At 41.0% G+C, this 26558-nt stretch overlaps 1 protein-coding gene across 4 annotated transcripts in view; it reads left to right on the forward strand.

Annotated features, from left to right (window-relative positions):
- ATF7IP2 (activating transcription factor 7 interacting protein 2) overlaps positions 1-26558 on the forward strand; it is a 63396-nt gene that overhangs the window by 13198 nt on the left and 23640 nt on the right. For 3 of the 4 annotated variants that reach the window (XM_019494762.2, XM_019494761.2, XM_014610810.3), the window contains 6 exons: positions 816-949; positions 2879-3013; positions 3375-3458; positions 5925-6094; positions 17479-17549; positions 19484-19548. In XM_019494762.2, the coding sequence (XP_019350307.1) occupies positions 816-949; positions 2879-3013; positions 3375-3458; positions 5925-6094; positions 17479-17549; positions 19484-19548 (659 nt within the window). The remainder of the gene's footprint in view (positions 1-815; positions 950-2878; positions 3014-3374; positions 3459-5924; positions 6095-17478; positions 17550-19483; positions 19549-26558) is intronic. The other variant, XM_059716732.1, reaches the window with a different exon arrangement.

Genomic DNA, 26558 nt, shown 5'->3' on the forward strand with positions numbered 1-26558 from the left:
AGAAGTTTGTAATATGGAATATGCTCGCTGCAAATGGCAATCTTAAGAAAATTTGGTTGCCACTCCCTAACAAGACTGTATTGCTCATCTGCAAATGGAGACTTGGCCACATACAGATGTGTTTTTTAAAACAAAGGGGCACATTTTTATTTAAATCAGATTTTTTTTATTTAATCGTATTTTTTGTTAAGATGCCCTTGCCTCTCTCTGAAAGTGTAATTTCAGAAAAGTTAAATGAATAAAGGAAATCAAACGACAAGAACACACTTTTTGCAGAAAACAGTGATTAAATCGTCCACTGATTAAAACCATGATTTAAATCAATTTGATTTAAATCAAATCCGCCCTGTTAATGACATTCAATTAAAATAGTATTCATTCAGCTGTTTCTCAAATATATAGTATAGATTTTGTCTTGACTCTTAGAAACATTTGCAGAATATTTTAGAATATCATGTTAAGTATTCCATGCTTAATGAAACAGCTCATGAAGACGATTGATTATGACAGTATACATAAACAATGACTAAAATAAATGTCCCACTCGGGTTTATAGTTACCTTGCTCCATTCTTGAATGCACCAAAAATTGTTACAATTAAAAAAAGAAATCACCTTTAAAATTCTGAGGGGTGAGAGTAGATCCATTTAACTCCTTCTTTTTTCTCAGTAATTTAATATTTCTTTTATTGAGCACTTTGGAGTGAAGACCTCACCTATTTCATCAAAAGTTAACCTTTTAACAAAGTGTTTGGCACTGCTTTTGTAAAGTAAAATGTTTAACTTTTCTCTTCTTTTCTCTTTTTTTAACTCAAGACACTGTTCAAAGGAAGAGGTTAAGCTCAGGAAATAAGGAAGACTTCCAGTGCAAACGCATCAAAACTTCTGATGAAATCAGTGAAGAAAATATTTGTACAGCATCAGTAAAGGATGAGAAAATATGGGAAAAGGTAATTTTCTTTGGTTTATATATATATAAAGCTGAAATCTTGTACGAATTAAATGGTTTAGTTTTGATTGTTTACTTGCTTTTAACTTTAGTTGGAGTTGTTAGCAGGACTAATGATTTTAATCCAAATCAGATGGATATGAATTTTTATATTTTAGCTAGAATGTAAATGGATTTGGGAAGAAATAAAATATAATCCTAAATTAGTGCTTCTGTAATCTAAAAAAAAAAGTGCAATTTTTGCCTATATTAATTGATGAAGTAACATGTATTAGAACTTGTGTATTACTACAACTTTTAGTCTGAGCATGCATCAGGTTGCAGGCTGCTTGTTGTTCCTGTTCTGGCTGCCTCCTGAACTGAAGTGGCATGGTTTCTTCTGCAGAGTACTTAGGGTGCCCTAATTAGCACTGCTGAGTTGCTAAGCTGCCTCCAAGGCAATTAATCTATCTGCATGCATACACTTACGCTTCTTTTGATTCGCTTTTGGTTTAGGAGCAGTGGGTTTGAGGATTGTGGTCAAGGACAGTGAATGAATTTACCCTGTAAACTTGGCATTAGTCTGTTTCAGTTGGCAGTCATCTTGCTCTGTACATTCTTGAGTACAACTGCTGGATTTGCAGAGGAAAGGCTAATAATGTAGAATGAAGGAAATGAGAGAAGTTAATCAGAAAGGAAAGGAGAGAGAAAATGCCTGGGAAGTTCTTTGTAGCTTTGTTCTCATTAGTAATCAATCAAACAATGATGGACCAAGAGAAGCAAGAAGGTTGACAGTGTGCTGGGGTCCTGTCTAGTTATGGGTATTGATATTTGAAAGCTTATATACCTACTGTGCATCAACACCTGTCTCAGAGCTGCAGGTTGCTTGTGTGAACTGGGGCTTGAAATTGCTCTTGATATTTAACATATTGCTTACTTGGAAACCCTCAGCATTTATAAATCATTAGGCTCAGGTTGAAGTGCATCCTAAAACACAGAAGGAATGAAAGACATAACCAAACCAACATGTCTCTTTTGTTACAACTGCTCTCTCTGCTGTGTATTAATGCTAACAAAGTAAAAGTGATTCATAGCTGATCTCCAAGGAAAGGAATCATTTTATTTATTTATTTTATTAGTAATTGCTCTTTGGTTTGTCTTTCTTCTACTTCTTGCAATAATAAAATAATTACTACTTGTATAATAAGCAGGTACTTGTCAACAATAGATTTTTGCCAAATTAATGTTTTGGCTTTCTAACACTTATAGTACTTACATTTTTAACATCTATATTGATAACATTGAGTGATACTGTACTCTCAATTGTAACCTCTCTGGTAGTAACATAAAGCATACTGGTAAAAGCAATTTTTGTCAATAATAAAGTATGCCTATGCTAGCAGAGTTTGCTAGTATAGCTGTACTAGAGACTTTTTTAGTTTAGTTCTGGCCTTATCTAAACCAGTATAACACAAAATTTGTAGTCTCTTAGAAAATGTTTACTTCCCAGGAGTGCAAGTCTTATTTGCTCACCATCAGTTCTTTTTTTTAACTGAAAAGCAGCACCAGCCCCTTAACAGTTTCTGATTCTCAACCCAAAAAGGACAAAAATGTTGTTATGACTCGAATTCAACAATGCTTTGCACCTATAAACATTTGTAGGTTCAGCTATAAATATGCCTTGCTCCGATCTACCACACGCAGACAGATAATACCACCATAATGAGAATCATTGAACCCTGTCTCCCAAGTGTCATGATTGTTGTCCTGTCCAAAACATAAAATATTACATTTATAATGTGTGCAATGATGGTGCATAGGTTTAATTTTTAACTATTTTAAAAATGAAGCATTATTAAAACTAATGGCTAATGAATGTATTTAGATATATTCATTATTTCAGCAAAAAAATGATTTCTTGTGTGGAAAAATAGCTTTTTCTTCATTGTAGGTCAAACTTTTGATTCATGAGCGGATGGGTATTTTAAATGATGAATCCTTTAACCATAAAATAGAACGTTTAAATGGAAGAGTTGAACAAACACAGTGCCGAAGAAAACATGAGGAAATAGCTATTACGTTCCTAGTAAGTTGGGGTTTTTTTGCAACAAATGCTGTATGTTTGCCCTAGAAGCATGAATGCATTTCTTGTTTAAGGTGTTCAGTTTTCAGAAATACTTTAACATTTGTGTACCTCAATTATGCAGTTTTATGTGCACTGAAAAGGTAATTGCACAACCCAGTATCAATTTTCCAAAAGCTTTTTAATTCCTTGTATTATATCGCATAAAAATCAACAGTTTCTAATTGTTTTGTAGTTTAGTTTTGTAGTTTAGTTTACTTGCACTTTTTGTTATGTTTTGCCCTCTAAATGTGATAAACAGTATATGAATTTATGTAATATTTCAAGTTAACACTTATAGTAGTATTCTTTTCTTTCGGTGTAGAAAAAAATATCAAAGCTTGAGAGACGTATTAATGCTGTGATAACATTTCAGAAGAAAATATTGACAAAAATGGTCACTCATAAGGTATTGTACAAGATATATGGTCATGTAGATATTACTAGCAATTAATCGTGAAATGATGGGCACTTTCATAAACAATGTTATAATGCATAATATGAAAACATGTAACAATGGTAATTTTGAAGGTTAAATTGCTTTTGTTTGTGTTTCTAATGCATATAAAGGAATGCCTAATGTAGCCCTGAGACCCCGCCAGAGTGGGTGCAAGACCCCAGAGCTGGGACTGACAGTTCGCTGATTATCAGGCCTGTCAAGCCAATTTGAGATCCTGGGCTGTTGGCATCAGCCCTGAGGCAGCCTTGGATGCTCCACACATTCAGTTTAAGGCACTGTACAAACTAGCCATAAGTATGCTGCATTATCTGGGAAATATTTTTATGCCTGGCTTGCCATTTTATTGCACTTTTAAATTGTGTATGTTCATATGAACGTATTCATTGCCACATGAATGGAATTGTGTAGAGAGATCTTTAGATGGTAAAACTGAAAATGCTGTTCGATATTTTAAAAACTTAGCCAATAAATAGAACATAAGCATTTCATGCAGAGGTCTGAATATTATATGACTAGGACGATCACCTAAGGAAGTATTAATTTTTATAAGGTTTTGGGCTTTTTCAGAGCTTGACTTGAAATAGAAAATCTCTTGAGAGGCTCTCAGAGGATTAAGGAAGGTTTTGCAAACCTGCAGTGGGGTGCTACTTCAGACTGTTTGTTTGTGTACCTGCATAAAGATCTTCAATAAGCTTGTTAAATTAAGGGGGACAGTTCCTCAACTCAAGTAAACTGTCAGATCTTCATTTTCCTTTATTGGTGCAGTGACAGCTTTTATAACAACTGATAATTTGTCCCAAAGATTTAACACAGGCTTGTGGGTTTAGCCAAATATAGCTTAAACCATAGTGTTCTTATTTCTCTTTATAGAACTGTAATTTAATTTCTAAAATATTATATACTTTGTACACTGGCAAAGGTTAAGTGCCCGGATTTAAAGAGTTTGTGGTAGAAATATTTTATTCTGCTATTTAACATTTGTTTCTTTTTACAATGAAACTTTTGAATGTGTTTTGTAAAGCAAAAAGTAAGTACTGAACATTTGCATTAGGGATTTTTTTAATATTTCTATTTAACAGCAAAACAGTTCTAGCACGCAAGAAAGTTTTGGCATGTTGTCAGATTTGCTTTTTCTTAGGTTGTCATTCTGAAACTTTTTGGTCAATATTGGGAAGAATGGAACTACAAATACCACTCTTTCTCTCCTTTATACTAACTATTGCTGTAACGCACCTTAAAAAATCTCCTAAATTTTAGGGAGAAACATGTGTTTATATCCAAAGAGAGTCTCATGTCTAACACAGAGTTTGGATTTATTTGCATTTGAGAGAGAAATCTCAAAAAAGTCTAGCAAAATCTTATTGAAGAAAGAATTGCATATGCAATGGACATGGGGACCTTGTCTTCAGTTGTGTTTATAAAACTGGTTTTACATCTTGCAGTTTTTTAAGCAGAGAAGAAAAGCACCATCTATGGATATGGTTCACTAATGAGTGAACCCTAAAGACTTCAGAGAACTTTTTGGAACCAGATTATAAGTTTGTACCTTCCTGCGGTCACCTATTCATGCCGTGCATAAACCAGACAGTACAGATAATACATGTTTATTGCAAAGGGACGTACAGTGGAGTAACAGTAGTAGCTTAGTGTTCAGACAGTGTGTACAATAAGGGAGTTTAACATTAAAATGGCCAAACTCATACTAGCTGATGCTGCAAAAATCTGACTTTTTATTACCATCGTAACAAATTATCTGCTTCTGTCCCATGCTTTTATCGCTGCTGAATTTTAACCCGTTTCCCTCCATACCCTACTAGACTAGAGGAACTATTGTGTGCAATAGGCATTAAACCCATGGTTTGTTTATTATACATGCTTGGAGAACTGAATGTTTAGGCTGGTAAAATAAATGAGTGTTCATTTCATCTAAGCAACTGACAGTATGTGGAAATATCTCTGAGTCCTTATCGGAGGCTCAGAAAAATGTTTAGTAAGAGAAAGAGTTCTGTGCTTTAGCTGTATGATCCAGAAGTACAATTTTAAGTGGAGCTAAGCATGGCTTACCAAATAAGAAAGAATAAATGGGATTTGTATTCATTAGATATATTTGACATGATAATTATAATATTTAATTTCTTAGCATATTACTTACCATTTGATAGCTGCTCTTCTGTCATATAAATCTTTACAAGAGCAAAAGATTAATTTTAAAGATACTCTGGCTTAATAATGACAGATATAACGTTTTGCTTCAAAATAAAAATAATGATCACTAAGAACCAAAAAAAGTCATGCTTTTCTACTGAAAAGAGAGCATATCTGAAATCTAGGGCATTTTGACTCATCAGAAGAGGTCTGGATGTGAACAGGCTGGGCTACAGTTGTGATGGTGCCTTGTTTTTTTCTCCATTTTAGGAAAATCTTCGAAGTGCAAACTTGCAAAATGTGATACTAAATCGGACCAAAGGTTCTCCATCGCTTCCTGATAACATTAGCGTACAATCAGTCTCTCCAGTTAAAGCTGTACCAGCATCTCATAGACAATCTGATTCTGCTCCTGAATTGGTTTCAGAAGACGGGGAAAGGTAGGTGTCTGTCATTACCAAAAATAGATAAATTAATGTAGCTGGTGTATTCTGTATGATTTTGAAATATTTTAACTCAAAATTACCTATTTTTCTTCATAACGTACTGTATTTACTTGGATATAAGATGGCCCCCTCAACAATTAGTTTCTATATATGAAAAAATTATAAATTAGTTATAATTTTCCAGATATAGAATCTAATTATTGGAGGTTTGTCTTGATTTTTGTCCCACTTTCACTGCTACAGCAGGAAAAATAAATCTCAGGAGTGATCAGGTGGCCCCCTGGGCCTCTGCTCCCTAAACTTATTTTCCCTGCAGCTCCTCCTCCTTTCCCCCTACTGCCAGACTCAACTCTCCCTGAGCACATGGACGTGAGGGACAAATTTGAAAAAAAAACAAAAAAACCCCCCATGAATTAATTAACACACTTCTTTTTAAACTGTTGCAAGTTTTAGCACAGCTATTCCACAAACATACTTTTAAGCACCACTTTTGTAACTACTTACATAGAATATAAACTATGCATTATATTAGTCCAGAGCCAAAAGGCTCATGATTTACTATACAGTTCATTGGGTTGGGCCCAAGCAAAGTCAACAGCATTTCAAGCCACGGTAACCCTATAGGTTAGCAGTGCTCATTATGTGTATATATATACCAGATACCTGTGAAGTATGTGTTTAACCTGCTCTTGAAAACTTCTAACAATGGAGATTCCACAATTTTTCTAGGTAACTTGTTTCAGTCCTTGACCACCCTCATAGTCAGAAAGTTCCTCCTAATCTCCAAGCTAAACTTTTCCTGTTGCAGCTTGAGGCCATTGCTCCTAGCCCTGTCCCCTACAACCATAAAGAAAAGCCCATCTCCATCCTCTTTCTAATCACCCTTCAGGTGTTCCTAGACTGCTATCAAATCCCCCTCCAATTGTCTCTGCTCCAGTCTAAATAACTATTAAAACCTTTTGTCATAAGTCTCATCTTTCAGGCCTCTAATTACTTTTGTTGCTTCCCAGTGAACTTTCTCCAACTCGTCCACATCCTTCTTGAAGTGTGAGGCTCAAAACCAGACACAGTACTCCAAGTAAGGCCTCACCAGTGCTAAATATAGCAGAAGAATCGCTTCCCTTGACTTGCAACCAACCCTCCAGTTAATGCAACCCAGGATGCTATTGTGTTTTTTGCAGCAATAACACAATGTTAGGTCATCCTTAGCATATGGTCTACTGCAGGGATGCTCAGCCTCCATCCCTCAGGCTAAATGTAGCCTGTGGAGCCATTGCATCTTGCCCATCAGGCTTCCCATGGGTTGGGAAGTTGTGGTAGGGGAGTGGTGGCCATTAATATGGTCACCCTCCCCCCACCAAATTCCAAACCCCCAAGCCCCACATGCCTAGTTAGATCCAGGCTGTCCCCTTCTGCAGGGTTGGGCCGGGGCTGGCCCATGCTGCATGCCCCCCGCCCTCTACTCCCCATGGGGCTGGGCTATGCCCTTTTCCCCAGTGGGGCTGGGATGGTGCTAAGCCATACTCCCCTTCATCCCCCTGGCTGGGTCGTGGCCCTTCCTTGCTATCTGGCCCGCAGTTGGACCAGGCATTGTCCATTCAACCCACCGGGGAAAAAGATTACATACGACTGGTCTACTGTAACCCCCAGGTGCTTTTCTGCAGTACTGCAGCCTGGCCAATCATTCCCAAGTCTACTTCGACATGCAGTTATTCCATTCCTACTGTAGGACTTTGCACTTGTCCTTGTTGAATCTCATCTGAGTAATTATAGACCATCTTTTGTAATCTCTTCAGGTCATTCTGGATCCTAGTCCTACCTTTCAGAGTGCCTGCAAGTTCACCCATTTTTGTGTTGTCTACAAATTTGCTAAGCGTTCACTCACTCCCATTATCCAAATCATTAATGAAGATATTAAACAATACCAGACTGATAGCAAAGCCCTGGTGAACTGTACTTGATACCTCTTATCAACTAGAAATTGAGCCATTAAGGAATTCTTGCAGAGTACGATGATATAGCCAGTTATATCGACCTGTGACAGGCACAGGAAATCCATCCCTGGTATCTGATGCCCTCTAATGGTTAGACTCACCTGCTGTTGGTACCCAGCCTCCCGCACCTCCTATCTCTTTCCTTCCATGACTTGATCTTAATGTATTTAAATCAGGCTGCCTTAAGAGGCTGGGGTAATCTCTTTCTAGGTGCCTTTCCTTTCTATACAGCCCTCAGGGCTCCTCTGCCTCAAACTCCACAGGGTGCATTTCCCCTTTAAGGCTGCCCTGGCTGTGCCTTAGGGGCTGTAATCATAGCTTCTGTCCTCCCCTGTAGTCACGCCCATGCCTCGCAAGTATCTTTGTTACTTGGAGGGGGCCTCCTGGCCCCAAACCAACATTGGGCCCCTCAGGCCCTAAAACCTTTGTCTGGGCTTCAGCCTTTCCAGCATTGGGTGTCTTCCTCTGGCTGAGCCTCCTCAGACCTGGGTTTATGGGTCTCAGCCCCATCTTGCTGTCTATAATAGCCTCTCAGGTACCTGACTTGGAAAGGCTACTCTTGCTCTCTATGCCAGCCTCCTGGGGTCCTTGACCCTTAAAGGGCTCTGTGCTGAGTGCCCCTCAGGCATCCCTGTGGCCTCTACACACCCCCAGCCACAACCCAATCCTCTGGTATTTGGCTGCAACTCATCCCAAACCCCCTCCAGGCTATAAAAAGTAGCCTCAGTCCTTCCATAAGGAGCTAATGTGATCCCCAGCTGACAAGATACCTCCTTTTCCTTGGCAGCCAGCTCTTTCCCCTCCACCCTGCAAGCACAGCCTGCCAGCCCCAGCCCAGAGACTGGGCACTTATCCCGCCAAGCCCTACCCCTTCTAGTCACCTGGCTGTTGCTTCTGAAAATAGGCCATGGAGTTTCTGTTCAGCCCAACAAGCTGTTTGCACTCCCCTGCCCTGCAGTCCTCCCTGGTTACCTAGCAGTCCCAGGCCTCAAAGTCTGGGTCCCTGCTGCTGCAGGTTTCTCCTGGCTGCTTCTCCAAAATGCAGCTGGCCCCAGTTCAGCTATCTGCTGAATGTTTTAGCCTGCTGCTTTCTTCCCGTGAAGTAACAGGAGACCTTCACACCCTGCTACACCACCTTACAGTCGTTTTATCTAGGCTGTGTTTGCTTAGCTTGTTAATGAGAGTGTCATGAGTAGAGGTCCTGGTTTTCTCTGTTTAAAAATTAATTCTCTGATAAAAATTGTGACTTCTCTGATCAAAGCCCCCAAAATCTGCACTTTTCGGTGATTAAAATGAACTACCACTATGTATATAGGTACCAGTTGAATGTTTTATTGATTATATTTACAATTTTAAAGCAATGTGGAAGCCTACTAGTGCCTCAATCGCTATAAAAAATAAATTGTAAATACCTGTAAATTTTGGCATTTGATTTTGTGGTTTTTATTATCTTGGAAAATCGAGCTCCATCTGCCCCTTTCGTTCACCAGGATGTGGGTCCAGTAGTGGCCGTCCCTTCTGTTGCTTTGTGGTGCTGAGCAGCCCTAATATGCCAGTGTCCTGCCCATGCTATTGCCTCTGACTCCTCACCCACAATCCCCTGCTGCCCTAGTCCTGCCACAGGGAGCTCCCAGATGCTGGGGCTGGGGCTGGGGACCTGGGTCCAAAGCCCCCTGCCCCCCCAGCACTGCCTAAGCCCCAGCTGCTGCCCATGGGAGGCAGTGGCTTCTGTGGCCAGAGCAAAGCGCAGAGCCCAACTCCCCCTCCCCCACACAGGGCACAGTTGAAGCGGAGCCCATGAGTGTGGGCGGATGTGGGCTGGCCAGTGCAGGTTTGGGGCTCCCCACCCTGCTGCTTTTCCCCCAGGAGCCTCCGCAGTCCAGTGGACGGGACCCAGCATAGCAGGGAACCCAGCCCCTCTGCCCATCCCCCTGGATGAACTGCCTATGGCTCTGTCCTGCTCCCAGCAAGGTCTTGCTGCTGCACATTCCTGCCCTTAGCCCCAGGCCCCATGCACCACCCCAAGTGTCCCCAGCCCTAGCCCTGCTGAACTCCCTCCTTCCCTTCCTCCCTCACAATGGGGGGCCTCAGTCTCTACCCCACTTACCTTCCCTCCCCCTCACCCCAGACTTACCTGCATGGAGCTATGGGAGCTGCTCTCCATGCTGTCTGGCTGCCAAGTGCATGTGCATATATGCACATACATGTTGCGCCCCCTGCCTGGTCACCCTTCTCCCACTCCCCCCAACAGAAAACAGAGTTGCAGGCTGGAACTCTGCCAGCCTGCAAGGGGAAACCTGCCGTTTCCCATGTTTTTCTTCTTTAAAGGAGAAGATCTGTGTTACCATGTTACCACATTTTTTTCATGGCAAATGGAAAACGCGGAATCCCGGTCATGAGAGACAGCGTCAGAAGCCTTGCTAAATCAAAGTATATTACATCCACTGTTCTCCACCCCTAATGTACAGAGCCAGTCGCATTATCATAGGTTGAAATCAGGTTGGTCAGTATGACTTGATCTTGCTGTATCCATGCAGGCTGGTCCTGATCGTATTGTCCTCCTCTAGGTACTTCACAATGAGTTCCTTGAGGATCTGCTCCATGATCTTTACAGGTATAGAAGTCAGGCTGACTGGTCTATAGTTCTCTCAATCTTCCTTTCTCTCTTTCTTAAAGAGTGGCACTATATTTGCCTTTTTCCAGTCATCTGGGACCTCCCACGATTTTCCACGAATTCTCAAAAAGTATAGCTAATGGTTCAGAAATTAGCCAATTCTTTTAGTACCTTGGGTGCATTTCACCTGGTCTTTTTTTCATTGAAAGCATCTAGCTTCTCTAAATATTTGGTAACCTGTTCTGCTATTGCTGTAGGGCAGGGGTGCTCAAACCCCGGCCCATGGGCAAGATCCAGCCTGCAGTGCTGTCATTCATCCCACAGAGCTCTCCATGGTTCCAGAAATTTGGCAGCAGGGGAGCATTGTTGTGCTTCCCATTCTTTTGTTGCATTGGGATAGCTTGTCCCTGCATCTTTAGGGATGCCTAATACAGAGAGCTGTTTTTGAATCTTTGGGATCAGTCCAGTTGCCTGTCTCTTACATTTTTTTTTGTGATTCTTTTACAGATAGAATTTCCATTTTTGCACTCGGAAATCATATGCAGCAATGATAAGCAAGAAGAGAAATCTACAGAATAGGTGCCATTTTTATTCCTGGTGGGGGCAGATTTGCCCTCCTGTCCCCTTAAAAATCCACGCCACTGTCTTTAAACAGGTAGATGATAAAATAGCAAAATGTATCGGACAAAGCTGTTTAACTACAAATTTTGTAGTTGACTTCAGGGAAAGAACAAAGGTTTAATTTGAAGACCCATAGTTCTCAGCTGACATCACCTAATGAGTGTCAATAGTATAGACACCTGTGGCATTCTCATCCAGTTCCCTGTTACTTCCATTCCCTGTCAATACCTTAATAAGTCTTTAGTCTATAAAGAGTTTAAAGAAAAACAAGATAGTTAAGGCTTTAATTTCTAATGTAAAAAAGCAAGCAGAAAAAAAATGTCTGTCAGAACATGGAGGGGAGAAGAAAGTCGTGGGGTTTTTTTGTTTTTGTTTTAAATACATTAAGGAGAATGAAGGTGCAGAGTTCCAGGGTAACTTGCGGTTTGTTTAGCCATAAGACAGGGGCAAGCTAATTATATTAGAGATCATGTTAAAAAGCTGGTCTTATTCTGAAAGTTAGCTGAATGATTATCTGGTCAAGACAAAGAGCCATAAAATATTAGATGGCCAAGAGCTACCTATTGTGAGTCTTAAACCAAAGTACCACTTGCCCAAAAGACTGTACTTGGCATTTCCTTATCTGATGCCTACTTGTGGCATGTGGGTATTGTTAATCAAGTTCTAGTCATACTGAGCTATTGAAATTCAGGGCATATGATTGTAGAAAGGGTAGATGATACTTGGAATTTTGCTTGTTTTACTTGTATCTACCAATCCAAGTCTTCCTGTATAAAATCTAGTTTTTTGTTGCATGGAAGCACCTCCTGGGGAAACTCCATAAAGTCTTTCTTAGTAAAAACCTTTATCTGGGGATGAAGTCTTGTTAGTTCCTCTTAAATGTTTTGTTACTCCTGGGTTTTTGAAGAGGAACAAGTGTCATCTTACAGTGTCTCCATGTAATTCAACCAAAAATATTCTTGGGCAGACTAGGAATAACTGATTTGTCACCATGGTTATGTGGCTTGACATCCTTTTGAAGAATTTGGGAGCTAAAGGACTGCCTTCACTTCTAGAGTTGGGTGACGCCATTGATTCATTAAACATAAAAAGCTTGCTCATCACCAGACACAGCAATGACCATCTTTAGGAAAGCCCAGAGGGGTGCTTTGTAGTAGTTCATTTCTTAATATGGGTTTACCTATTAAAAGCTTTTTTTTTTTTAAATGTAAATAGTCTTGAATTGGAAGGTGAGACGCATAAGGATTGCTTTATTTCAGTATTAGTCAGTTTTCTTTTCCATATGTCTAGACTAGCTTTCAGCTGCGTCAGTGATTCTTATGGGAAAAATTTTGTGCATCCTTGCCCCCAAAGTAGGAAAGTGATAGAACATCCAGATGAGATTTTCTGTTCATCAACAACACAGCAGACTTTCTCTGAATTGCCATTTGATCTCTTTGGTATTTTGAAGGACACTAGAATACATCAGAAAAGGAATAATTTTCTTAGCTCATTCTGGCTGTCAACCATCAGAGATTTAACTTTTGAGGGAGAAATAATATTCTAATCTTTCTGATGTATCGGGTTACATTTCCCTCCACCTCCCACCCTCTGGCCAGTGAGCGTAAATCATGAGTGCATTTGTAATATTCTAGGTTTGCTAGTTAATTAGTTCAAGACTTCATATAACCATGCCCAATTAGTTTATTAATCTAAGTTAAATTGGCAACATACAAAAATGCTAATCATTATCAGACTGGAGAAGTTTTGCAGCAGTTACTTCTTTAATCTGACTATTCCAAATTATGAGCTAAAATAAGGCCATATTTATATTACATTGGTTTACAGCACATAAAATATTCCATTATATTACTTCAGATACTAGACATTTTCTGTTATCTTAGTTCCCAGAAGTTAGAAGAGTAGAGATTTTGGTACATCTTTTTCTTATCCTATAGAGCCTATTTATTAAGAACATAAATCCTAATTTTTTTGCAGAATGTTTTAGTTCAGAGGTAGCAGTAGCTTAATAATTATATTTCCATGGCAGTACTTAGATGAGCACAAACCATTCTGGGAATACATGGCATGGGCCAGCAAATCATTAGGAAGATTTAAAACCTTGTTGCAGTGGATTTAGGCTTGTTGGACTCTGTCTGTGATTCTTGAGGTGATGTTCAGGAGGATGAATCTCTTTTTTTATAATGGGAAGGGAGCTCTGCACACAATGGGAGTTCCTGTGTTATCAGTTAACTTTTTTTTTAATTCCTTTAACTTCACCATCTTCCCAAAAGATTATTTACCCACCTGCTTCCCTTTTAAAAGTGGGGATGTCTTTTCATCAGATGGCAATTCCATCATAGATGTCAGAGCCAGAAGCACAGTATCAAGACCTGGCTTGTGGGGATTTTACTCTAAGTATTTACCAGTGCTAAATGTAAATGTTTGCTTCATAAGAGGACATAAAACTGGACTTGGTTGGGCAAACCAGTGCAGCAAATAAAAAAAAAGCAAGATGGAATCAACCTGTTCTCTATCCAGGATCTTTTCCATCATTTTGTGAACTGGGAGTGAGTGGGTTCACCATTCAGGTTTTCCATTAGATGTCCATTCCAAATCTGTTACAAATAAGACTTTAAAAAAAAAAAAAAGTGGCAGGCTTCTATTTCATTTGCATGATTCTCTTAAACAAAAGTCATCCAAGCAAAATGGCTAAGGAAATCACAGGGATGCAAGCCATATTTAACTTATTGATGTTGTATTATGACGAAAGTTCTTTCGTTGTTCAGGAACTGATACTGGAGGTGTATGAACAAGTTTGAAGTAAAGCAATAATTTTCCATGTCAATAGTTTCCTCAGTCAATTGTTCCTTAAATAGTTTGGTAAGATCATCCCTGTGAGGAATTTTAGGGCACTCTTTATAATGTAAATTCCTGGATCACCATTGTCCCTTTGGAACATTAACCTTTTGGTAAACACTGCTTTCAACTAGCATTCATTTTTCAAACATCCCATCATTACTGCCACCTCCTCATTTCTTTTCCAGTAGATGCATCACTGACTTTCACAGGCAGTGTAAGCACCCTGCCAGTTAGGCACATCAAAATCGAGAGTTCAGTCTCTTTCACCCTGTCCAAAGTTTCAAAATCTTCTCTCTCATGTCATTTTGCATTGACATAACTAGAATCTTATGGTGGGATGCACAGTATCCTCTGCCGTATTAGAATTAAAGATCATTACATTAGTGTAGTTCCACTTCGTAGAGAGAGGGGATGAGTTGCTGGATGAGATTACAAAGGAATGGAGAAGTATTTGCTACATATCTTAACAAAGTCCCTTTGTTTGAATGTGTAATGTCAGCTGAATAAGCTTGAAATTGCAAAGTAGTTAGAGCTGGAGTTAGAAATCTTTGAAAGACATTTTCTACTTTCTCATTCCCTGGGCACCCATACTTGACAGAATTATAACCCTAGCCCCCCCCTGCACTGGCAATAAGGCATGATGGGATCTGATGCTTGATCCCCATAATCACTTCTGCCATTCATGTTTGGCATGGCAGGAAGCAGTATTATGGGGATCATGCATCAGACCCCATCATGCCTTTGCATATCTGCCAGAGGCCTGAGAAATTCCATTTAACACCCCATGGACTTTGGGTTCTGAAGTGATGGGAAGTTGCTACAAATTAAGGAGGTTCTTAAATTTGGGGGGAAAAATCCCCTTAGTTCTAAGCAGCATCTACACTGTTTTGGTATGCTTTTCTAGGTAGGGCACAAACACCCAGAGCCTGTTGGTGTATTGCCTCAGTCACACACACAAAAAAAATAACAAGTGAAATTGGAAGGAATCAATATTGCAATGTGTTTGTAATATCAAATGGAGATGAACTCTCTCTCAAAATGTAACTATCTTAATATGAACTTTTTATAATATTAGTGGATGCTTGATATTAAGGGAACACTCTCAACTTCTAATATAGTAAATTAAAATTATGTTTTAAAAAATATGTTAATATCAGTGTTAGCTTCAACACACAACTCACATACACCATATTGATCTTCGTAGTTTTAGTATGTCATTTGAGATAATGCATTGTAGAATGTAACCTTGTCATAAGGTGGCGATTGAAGTATTTCTTCTTGGTTTTTTTTCTTTTCTTAATTATGCGTATGTTGAGGGTTTGTTGGAAAACATATAAAAATGTGGTTTACAATTTTAAATAGATATACCCAAGGTGGCTGTGGAGGCTTATCCTGCTGTGCATTTTAGTGTGATTTATTGTCTTAAAGAAATGAAGTAATTCTTGTGTTTCACCTTCAAAGAAAGCAGCTAACCTTCTTTGGAAGTGAGTTGTTTCTGGAAAAGATGACACCTAGAACGTAAACTTTTGATGCCTGTTACTTCAGCACGGCTTTTGATACGGTCTTCCATAACCTTCTTACAAGTGAGCTAAGGAAGTGCAGGTTGGATGAATGGTCTATAAGTTGGATAGAAAACTGACTGGATGGTTGGGATCAAAGGGTAGTAATCAATGGCTCAGTGTCTAGTTGGCAGCCAGTATCAAATGGAGTGACCTAGGGGTCAGTCCTGGGGCCGATTTTTGTTTGGTATCCCCATCGATGATCTGGCTGTTGGAGTGCACCCTCAGCAAGTTTGCAGATGACAAAAAGCTGGGAGAGTAGTAGATAGGCTGGAGGGCAGGGCCAGGATTCAGAGAAATCTCAACCAATTGGAGGATTGGACCAAAAGTGATCTAATGAGATTTGACATGGACAGGTGTAAAGTTTTACACTTAGGACAGAACAATCCCATGCGTCACTACAGGCTGGGGACCAACTGGCTAAGCAGCAGCTCTGCAGAAAAGGACCTTGGGGTTACAATAAGCTGAATAGAAGCTGGCAGTGTGCCCTTGTAGCCATGAAGGCTAATAGCATACTGGGCTGCATTAGTAGGAGCATTGCCAGCAGATTGAGGGAAGTGATTCTTCCCCTCTGTTCAGCACTGGTGAGGCCACATCTTGAGTATTGTCTCCAGTTTTAGGCCCTTCACTACAGAAAGGATGTGGATAAATTTGAGAGAGTCTAGCGGAGGGCAATGAAACTGGTGAGGGGGCTAGGGAACGTGACTTATAAGGAGAGGCTGAGGAAACTGGGCTTATTTAGCCTGGGGAAGATTTATTAAAAGCTTTCAACTACCTGAAGGGTGATTGTAAACAGAAAGGGGCTATACCATGGGCAACTGGTGCCTCAGTCAAGGGGGGAGGGTGGGGGGTACTTGCCCTCCTCCCCAGCGGCTAGTCTGCAACCGGGAGAAGGCTTCCCCGCTGCCAGTCATGCCGACCCAGAAGTGCCAGGGGTGCGCCTGGAAGTGCCAGCAGCGCTTCTCCTGGTGCTCCTACTCCCTGGCTGGCACTCTCACGGGGGGGCACCAGTGTGTCCACCTGCCTGTCACCCAAGTGGGGCACGCTGGCTGTCAGGGGGTGCACGTACGCGTTGCCACTGGGCTAGACTATTACCAGTGGTAGCAGATGACAGAATAAGGAGCAATGGTCTCCAGTTCCAGCAAAAGAAGTTTAGGTTGGATATTAGGAAAAACCTTCTCAATAGAAGAATAGTAAAGCACTGGAACAGATTTCCCAGAGAGGTTGTGGTATCTCTATCCTTAGAGGTTTTTAAAACCAGGCTAGGCAAGGCCTTGGCTGGGATAATCTAGTTGGGGCTTGTCCTGCTTTGAGTAGGGGGTTGGACTAGATGACCTCCTGAGGTGCCTTCCAGCCCTAATTTTCTATGATTCTGTCGTTCTCTGCTGTTAAGTGGTGGAGATATAATAACGTATAATCTGTAAATTATAATATAAGGCTGAAAGGATTTATAACAAAATCTATTCCAAATCAAATATTGAGTAATGGTATTTGGAGAGCATTTTATTTGATTGATGGACTATGATTTTTGAGTTTATAGCTAGCAGCGTTACCAAAAATGCATTTTACTTTTTTTTTTTGTTCAGTAAAATGCAGTTGATTTTCTTACTGGGTCAAACACCTGAGTTTCGTGACTCTTACGTATTTTGTAGCTAGTTCTCAATCTTTTCTGTTAGGAGAGGGGAACCATTTATGCATCGTCAATTAAAATATTATTTTGGTGAATTAATCTTTTGTTTTGTTTATCAGCTCTGATGAAGTCATACTAATTTCTGTGGAAAGCAAAAATTCAACGGCTATAACAACTACAAACAATTCAGGTATTAAAGTTTAACATTAGCATGCATATGTTCTAACAAATTTGAGGAGAAGATTTAAAACAAAGTAACATACTTTCCTACAACTAACGTTTTTTCTCTTTTTAATTAAACAAAAGCATAGCCAAAGGATGCTGACATGCTTTTGGGTGAGTCAGTTTACAAAAAAATTCATACAGTGGCATGTGTCCATTTTATGTAGATGTTAAAAGGACACTGTCAATGTATTTTGCATATTATAAACATTTTCATAACTGTATAATCACAGAACTTAAAAAAACCCTCTTATACCCTGTCCAGTTTATGTAGTTTGTTACAGGATCACTATTTCATGAAACTAAAGGGAGGACTGGAGGAAGAAATGCTGAAACATTTGTGTCAAATGCAGATTATTGCATAGGCATTTCAATGTGATAAAAGAAACTGAATTGGTTCAATTTGGGCAGTACCAACCTAACTGTATCCCTATAAATTATGCACTGACAAAACAAGAATTCTGAATAGCTTTTTCAGTATATATGATTTTTTAAGTATAGCACAATGGATGAGGAAGGAATGTAATTCCTACTCTGTTTGCAAATATTTCATTTTTAAAGGTTTTTTTAATAGATCATTATCTTTCCCCATAATTTCTAATTTTCAATTCTTAAGACAAAGTTTTAGAAGAACTGTTGTTCTGATTATTTTAATGATTCACATCTATGAAAAACAAAAAAACCCCTTAAAAATGAAATATCTGCAGAGTAGGAATTACATTCCTTCCTCATCCACAGTACTATACTTTTTAAAATCATATATACTGAAAAAGAAGTAGTCAATTAAAGCTTTTTCAAAAATCTTCTGTTTAAAAAAAAAAAAAAATCTTTCATTAGATGTGGATCATTCAATCAGTTTTGGCTTGATTACATTAATTTTATTTCATTATTTGCATTTTAACTGCTTGAATACCAAATTCAAAACTGACTCATTGCCTGTAATCTGGGTCATGGCCTGAGCACGCACACAGAAGTTCACTTGTTAATTTACATTTTCTCACTAAAGTCCCTGCTACACATTCAAATTTAAAGCTGTATAGAAAATAGTTATGAAGCTGTGGCACATTTTCAAGCACTACCTTTGTACCTGATTGGCCATTTTCATAGCTGGATGGACATTTATATTGTGTGATAATTAATTTGCACATGTGGCCAGTCTAAATTTATTGTACAGTTAATCATTTAATTGTATAATATATGTAACGTGTGGCAGGGGCCTAAAAGAGAATAACTGAATTATTATTCAGGGCTGCATGTTACATATTAGGGCAGGGTTCCCAAAGTGCAAGGTGTGGACCATATATGGACCACAAAACATTTTTATGCACCTGTAAGCAGACTTTTTAATAGTGTGGCTGTCTTTGATGGAACCAGCTGAGCTTGTAGCCATTTATTTATTAGCCATTGTAGCCATTAATTCATTAATTGATCAACAACTTTAACAGTAGCCCTGTATTCCATTGTGAAGGATAGTTGATGTCTTTTGTACTGAAGCCACTTTGAATCATTTCATTCATGATTTAAACTTTAAAATGAGTTAATTGAGATGTTGCATAGTCATCCAATGGTATTTTTGAAGTGCTGAGGAGATTGGAACACAAGTAAAGGTATTTCTAAGGAATACTAAAATTTCACTGGGTCTGATGGTGTTTTTACAGTCTGAGTTGATCTGCGAGAGATTTATTTCGAAATAGGGAGGGTAGTATAGGGAGGGTAATATTTTCAGTGTCTGTCATTTTCCTAAGGCAAATAGACATAGGTTACAAAAATACCCTGCTATCCTGTATGTTAAAATACCAGCAACTGTAAAATAGACTTGAAGACACAAGTGACATATAGGTGTATTAAATTTAAGCTTTTTCAAAAATCTTCTGTTAAAAGAAAAAAAAAAATCTTTCACAGATACTCAGAAAAAAGAAACTTCTACGCAAGCAGCAATATCAGCTAAAACTCAGCTCAGCAGTAAGGTAGGTTGATAAGAACTTTTTTTATGTTCAGCAACTAAATCTTTATTTGCTTGCAGTGATTATTATTATTTTCAAGTCATTTAGCCTTTTTGTGGATACAGCATAGTCCTGTTCGTCTTTGGCATCTTGTTGGGACAGAGACTTTAGATATATGGGCTATCACATTGCTATATTACCTCTCTTTAAACATATTCAAGGTGGACTTTGCCTTCTGCTGCTTCTCTAATATGTAAATTCATAAAGTTGTCTTTTTATTTCTGTTTTATTTTTTTGTATTGGGAATGTAGGTTATGTCTTACCCTAGAAGATGCTGATGCCCAGAGAACTTGTGAAACAATAAGATTATGAGAGAGAGAAGCTGAGGTAGTGAGATAAGAAGGGATTTTTGTCACTGTTAAGCTATAGTTTGGGTTTTGTAAATAGTTTCAATGATTTACATTTTGCATTAAAGGTAATTTAAAAAAGATTCAGCACCCCACCCTTCAACTAGAAGCTCCCCATAAATTGCTTTGAAATCCTTGTGCAAGATCAAGAAGAGCAGACTTGATGATACTTATTTTCTAATCTAAAATATAAGCAAAACTATTTTCCCCCCCTCAAAAAACCCTTTCATTCCTCTTTTCTCTGTCCTCAAGAAACAAAATAAATTGTAGTCTCAAGTTTCTCTTAAGTCCTCTGCCAATCACCCTCCTTAAGCAGTTTATATTTCTTTCTGTAAATTAAATGGTAGCAGGTTATATTCCATCTGTCAAAAATTATGGAACATTTCAGAGATTATCCTTCCCATCTGTCATACCCTCCCAAGAACTTCTCATCTAACCAGGGAGACCTTCCTTTGCTCTTCCAAAGCTCATAGAAAATAAATTTTGCTCTTGCTGGTTTTAGGATATATGTATATATACTGTAGGAGGGTTTAGGAAAAAAAGATCAGGGAAGCAAAACTCCTACTTTCCCTGTGTAGTAGTGTATACGGGTTTGGGAAACTAGTCACCCTTCCCATAAAGTGGTCTATTTTGCAAAACGTCAGCCCATTTTGCTAACCCATTACAGAATATAGGTTTATTGGAGCTTACCGTTCATTACCTGTCTTTGGAGTGTCATCTTGTACGTCTTTTAATCTTGCATAGGCCTTGATAAGAAATAACAGCAAGATTTTAAGTCTTTTAGACTGGTGATCCATTTTTGATGCAAGAAGTTTGAGTCCTAAAGCTCTACAGAGTTGGTACAGGTCATGGCACAAACAAGAAGAGTCAACAGCTGTCTTAAAACTTTCTTAAACTTGCAGGGATGGAGTCGGGGATAAATTCCTGATGATTCTGGATTCTTAATAAAACTTTAAGATGAGAAAGAGTAAGATAACAGGGATTTTTGGGAGAAGGTGACAATCTGTATTGTTTCCCTCTCATGAACTTCTTAAAGGGAACAAAACCAAAGCTGTCTGTCTTCACATATGCTAGACCAGAGAAGTATGGACTAGAACCATGTTACCACCTTCCCTCTTCCCCCAGTACTGCATAGGATGAGGGATTGCATACAAACTTTTCTGGCTTCTTTTACAACCTTAGCAGGCTCTTCTTGCTACGCCAACTGCATAATCCCAGGGGAGCGTATATCCTCCTAAATCTCTGTGGATTATGGTTTGCCCTTTGGAAGTAGTACATATCTATACTTGGTAGCTCTGAAATATCCCATATTGGTTGTTTCCCTTCATTTTTCTCCACCCCAGTCTACTTCCACTTTTAGTATACAGCTTCCAAAATGGTGTATTTGGAATTAATACACAGTATTAATACTGTGTATTAATGCAAAGCTACTGAACACCCATAGCCTGTCTCCCTTTCTGCAGAACTTGTGGAGTCTGCTGGTGGATGAAGGAAAATGCCTCATATATTTTCTTCGTTACATTTTTCTGCCCTCAGTTGTCCCATTTCAGCTCCTGTGCACTGAATGAGCAGAAGAGACCCTGTGCCCTTCTGGTGTGAACTTACTTCCTAAACTGTATAGTAAGGGGCCACCAATCCTGACTACCTTCTAGAAAGTCAAAAGAAAAGGTCTCATCTATAGCAAACCTTCAGAGCTGTAAGAATGACTATTCCTTTCACTATAGGGCAGAGAACAAACATTTGCTAGCAGTCACATCAAGTATATATTAACCTCCTTATGAACCTCCTAGGGGACACTCTAGGATGTGCAAAAGCAAGGCTCTTTTCCCATCTTTTAGGGAAATTCCCAGATAAACTTATACATGTATGTAAGCTTGAGAATATCAGTAAGAATAAGATTGGTACAGATAAAGGGGAAATTTACGTTATCATCTATCAGCTTTTTTTGGCCGGTGTAGCTGATAATGTTCACTGTTAAATATAATTGAGGGACCTAGATCTCTTCAGCCTCCTCAAGAGAAGGCTGAGAGGTGATCTTGTGGCCGCCTACAAATTCATCGGCGGGGGGAATAGGAGATGCTCTTCTTTACAGTGAGGGTTGCCAGAATCTGGAATGGGCTTTCAAGGGAGATGATGCTCTCCGCTACCTTGGGGGGCTTTAAGAGGAAGCTAGACATGCACCTGGCTGGGGCATCTAACCCCAGTCCTCTTTCGTGCCCAGGGCAGGGGGTTGGACTTGATAATCTACTGAGGTCCCTTCCGACCCAAACATTTTCATAGACTTTCATAGATTTCATAGACATTAGGGCTGGAAGGGACCTTGGAAGATCATCGAGTCCAGCCCCCTGCCCAAAGGGCAGGAAGTCAGCTGGGGTCATAGGATCCCAGCAAGATAAGCATCCGGTTTGCTCTTGAAGGTGTTCAATGTAGGCGCTTAACATCTATGAATTAATTAAGCCTTCTGGCCGAGGCCCTCGGACACTGCGTGCATGTACACAGCTGCATGTATGCACGTGGCCAGGAATGCAGCCAGGCAGCTTGGAGAGCAGTTCCCTGCAGGTAGGTCTGTGGAGTGGAAGGGACATGGGGAGCGGGGGGCAGATCGAGGCCTCCAGGGTGAGGGAGAGAATGTGGCAGGGGCTTGGTGGTGAATGGGCCCAGCCAGGGTGGTGAACAGGACCCAAAGCAGGATGGAGCCATAGACAGCACGTCCAGGAAGCTTGGGAGAAGGGGGCAGCTCTTCACTGCACACCACCCCCCAGGGGAGGCATGGGGAGGGCATGTGCCCCCCCAGATTTGTATGAGGGGCAGATGCCGGCTACCTGCGGTGGGCTTGGGGTTCTCTGCCCTGCTGCCTTTGTCTTGGGAGCCCCACACTGGTGACATGTCCCCTACCCACACAGCAGCAGTGGGGATGGTGAGTTGTACCCCCTACTCCTTGCCAGGCAGGTAGGGGGCACGCAGCCAGTGCAGGGCTCCCAGGGCAAAGGCAGCAGGGCAGAGAGCCCCAAGCCCATAGTAGGCAGCCTGCAACTTCCCTTGCCCTGCTTGGCTGTGCTCTGGTTAAAAGCATCTCCATGCTTAACAATGGTGGTGGCAGCACTTGAACTAAAGATCATTCAACAAGCTTTATTTCAAGCACCCCACCACCATTTTTAAGCACTGGGATGCTGATCCCCAGGACAAGCTGTGCATGCCTCCATCCCACTCTCTGCCCTGGGTCCCATTCACCAGCCAGGGTGTGCAGTGACCTCAGCCCCTGTTCCTGCTCTTACCCCACTCCCTCCCTCACTTGGGGCCTCGATCTGCACCCCCCCTCCCACAAACATGCACACACCACTTCCCTCCCCCACAGCCCTTCCTCACCACAGACTTACCTGCAGGGAGCCACTCTCCACGCTGCCCATCTGCATTCCTGTAAATGCGTTATCAGATCCATTTTTGCTGATTCGATTGGTTAATAATCTGCTATTGGTATCATCCAAGAAAATCTTTATCGGTGCACCCCTGGAAAAATTGAAAGGAAGTAAAATCACGTTAATATATTCTGCAAATGTTTGGCTGTCATGATGTACCTGCTGCATCACAGTATTTAGAGAACTGGTTTGAACTTGCATAAGGCTTAGAAGAATCTATTCAGGTGAATTGTGTACTGTCTTAGGGCATTTGTAGGTGACACGCGGGTTTAATTCTCTGTAAATTGAAGCAGTGGTTTTTTAAAAACACTGATTCAATTTGGGGCAAAGTAAACCCCCATGTCATGTACACCTGTGTCAGAGCCCGATCCTTACCTGCCTCTCCAGTGGCAGGGAGGGGAGAGCAAGCTGCTGGCAGGCAGAGAGAGTTGAGTGGGGGCTCGTGCTTCCTTCTGCAATAGCAACATTGTCCGTCTGTCCCATCCCCCCCCGGTGGCACCTGCCCGCAGGCACCTGGCTCAGGCAGTTGTGGGAGCCACTGCAGCTACAGAGGGAAGCACCAGATAATCTGCACGTCTTACCCCTGCACAGCTCAGGCAGGCAAGCAGGTCTTAGTGGGGAGTGGGGGGAGATACAGAAATCAGACTCGCCGCTTTTTATTTTCTTCTGTGGAGCCTGCCTTCCTGGGCTGCCTAGATGGTCTGCCTGCGCAGCCCCTGAGCCACACGGAGCCCAGTGCTTCCCTCCGTGGTTGTAGAATAGGAAACTAAAACTCCTCGGAGGTGTTTTGCTATGCAGCGCCCCAAAGTCATTTGCTGCATCCTAAAGTCATTTAAGTTGCATTACACTACCAAATGTGCTACAGCGGCTGGAATTAATGGACAATACGCTGCCAAATGTGCAAACAGCAATGCCATTAAAGTGGTGCCAAAGGCATTTAACTCACTTTAAACCTGCTAAAAAGTGTCATCTACAAACAGCATTTGTCTCTGAAAGCATCTATCTATCTATCTACTTGGAAAATAATATTTATTACCCCTCTAAGACTGAAATTTTATCTGATAAGCCTAATTGCTTCACCCATCCCCAGTTTTAACTTGCAACATTTAAATACCAGTACTCTAAACAGGTCTAATATTAGGCCCATTCCTCACTGTTGTTTCTTTGCCATTCAGTATAATATAGGAATTATTCTTCATCCTCCTTATGTTTTATTATGATTTTAAAAGCCAGTGCTTCCATTCATTGAGCTCATCATTACAAACTGATGTACTTTGAGAATCTACACAGTGGTAAGCGATTATAGATTAATTTTAGAGCTATTTCATACTCTTCATTCCTCTAAAAGCAACACCATAGAGTATTACACTCTTGGTGTAAGGGTCATTCATGGTGGTAAGGTCAAACGTGAGGTAACGGATGAAGAGAAACCTAACATAACAACCTCAACAGTAGGGCAGGCAGGCAAAGTAGGCATATTTCTCAATGGCTGCACAGGCAAATGAAGGCTGCAGTGGAAGAGTAACCCCAGTCGTCTTGGATCTCTTCTCCACTGGACATAGGTTTCTCCTCCACCAAATTCTGCACAGTTGCTGATGTGCAGTTTTCATCATGTTTTGCATAAGGAGGCCATTTTACAAGTCACATGCAGGCTTTTCACACTGGATCCAGTATCTACCACAGTAACCAATCACCAATACCCATAACCTCTACAACGTCCTGCGGCGGTGGATAATTGGTGACAGGGACAGACAAAGCAATCGCTGGGAGTCCCTATTCTCAGATCCACACACAGGTGGTGGCGCTTCACCCTTGGAATGGAACAGGAGGATGATTCAGCAGCTGTTATCACGATTGAGCAGTCCTATATAGGATCCCCTTTGCTCACCCAGCCTATGGAGCGGGCTAGAAGAGGTGACCTAAACATAAACCATGATCAAATTCCCTATTGACATTTGTGCGCACTGGGTCTGACCCCGGGTCGCTTACGTCGCTCTGCACGCGGACTGTGGCCAGCAGCCCGGGCAGGCCGGGTCGGAGAGGGCGGGCGCCGAGCTAGAATTAGGCACAGACACGTAACGGTTGATTTTAAGATTATTTTACTTACACCGAGATGGTCGTGGTGTAGGCTGAGAACTTGCTTGAGTTGCGGTTACAACAGAAAACACGAACACACGTGGAGGTTGCAAGGCTCCACGCAGACAGAACATGAACAATCACGTGGAGGTTGCTAGGCTCCACGCAGACAAACTCCGGATGTCCAGGACAAGCGCGCATTAAACTCGTCGTTACGTCCTATAGTAGGCTCCGTTCGAGGACGGGAAGAGGTGGGCGGTGGATCAGGCCGCCAAACTCCTCTGAGCGACACACAGGGTTTCTATTACCCTGCCGCGCACACCCAGAGTCCCCACGAGATGGATGCGGAGTCCTCTTCGGCTTGGGCGGAAACTGCTCAAGCCTCTTATACGGCTAGCAGGCCAATCGCCAGCCGCCACGTGTGAATAATTTAGAACTAGACAATTGCGGGGCACGAATTTGCATACGACGAGCGGGAAACCTTTGCACCATGCATTTCTGTGCTGCAAAGGAAATGCACCCTGCAAAGATCCCTGCAAAGTGGCGGGAAAACTTCCCTGCACGCGGGTTCTCTGCGCAGTAGAACTCCTCCGTACAACGAAGCAGTATACCCACGGGGATAATTCTTAGTGCCGAAGCGCACACACAAAAAAAATCAGACCTCTGGGTCATGACATCCCCCCTTGCTGAAGGCACAATAGAATTATATTTCAAACCTATCATCCGGGTTATTCATAGCTCTGTCAATGGTTCGCGAAACTAAACGAGCAAAAACAAAATCAGTCAACAATAAAAGTTTGTCCTCAAGGGATCAAATCAAATAATAGCCGGCACACACACATATACATAAAATCACATTCATAACAAAAAACTGAATGATCATGACTTCGGTGGGCGTCATGGTGGAATCGCGCGTCAGGCCCTCGTTCCTCTCGGTGATGTTGTCCCTCTCGAGGCCTCTCTCCACCACGCACTCCGAATCCCAGATCTGTAAAAGAACTCTCTTAAAATGGTTATTCAATACTATCTATAAAATCACACAGGACCGCACGATAATGCAGTCAATTAAACTTATCAGTACTATTAAATACAAATACATAAACACGATTTTATACTGGACAGCTCTCTTTCTTTT

This window comes from Alligator mississippiensis, chromosome 13 (assembly GCF_030867095.1).
Source record: "Alligator mississippiensis isolate rAllMis1 chromosome 13, rAllMis1, whole genome shotgun sequence".
NCBI classification, from domain to species: domain Eukaryota; kingdom Metazoa; phylum Chordata; order Crocodylia; family Alligatoridae; genus Alligator; species Alligator mississippiensis.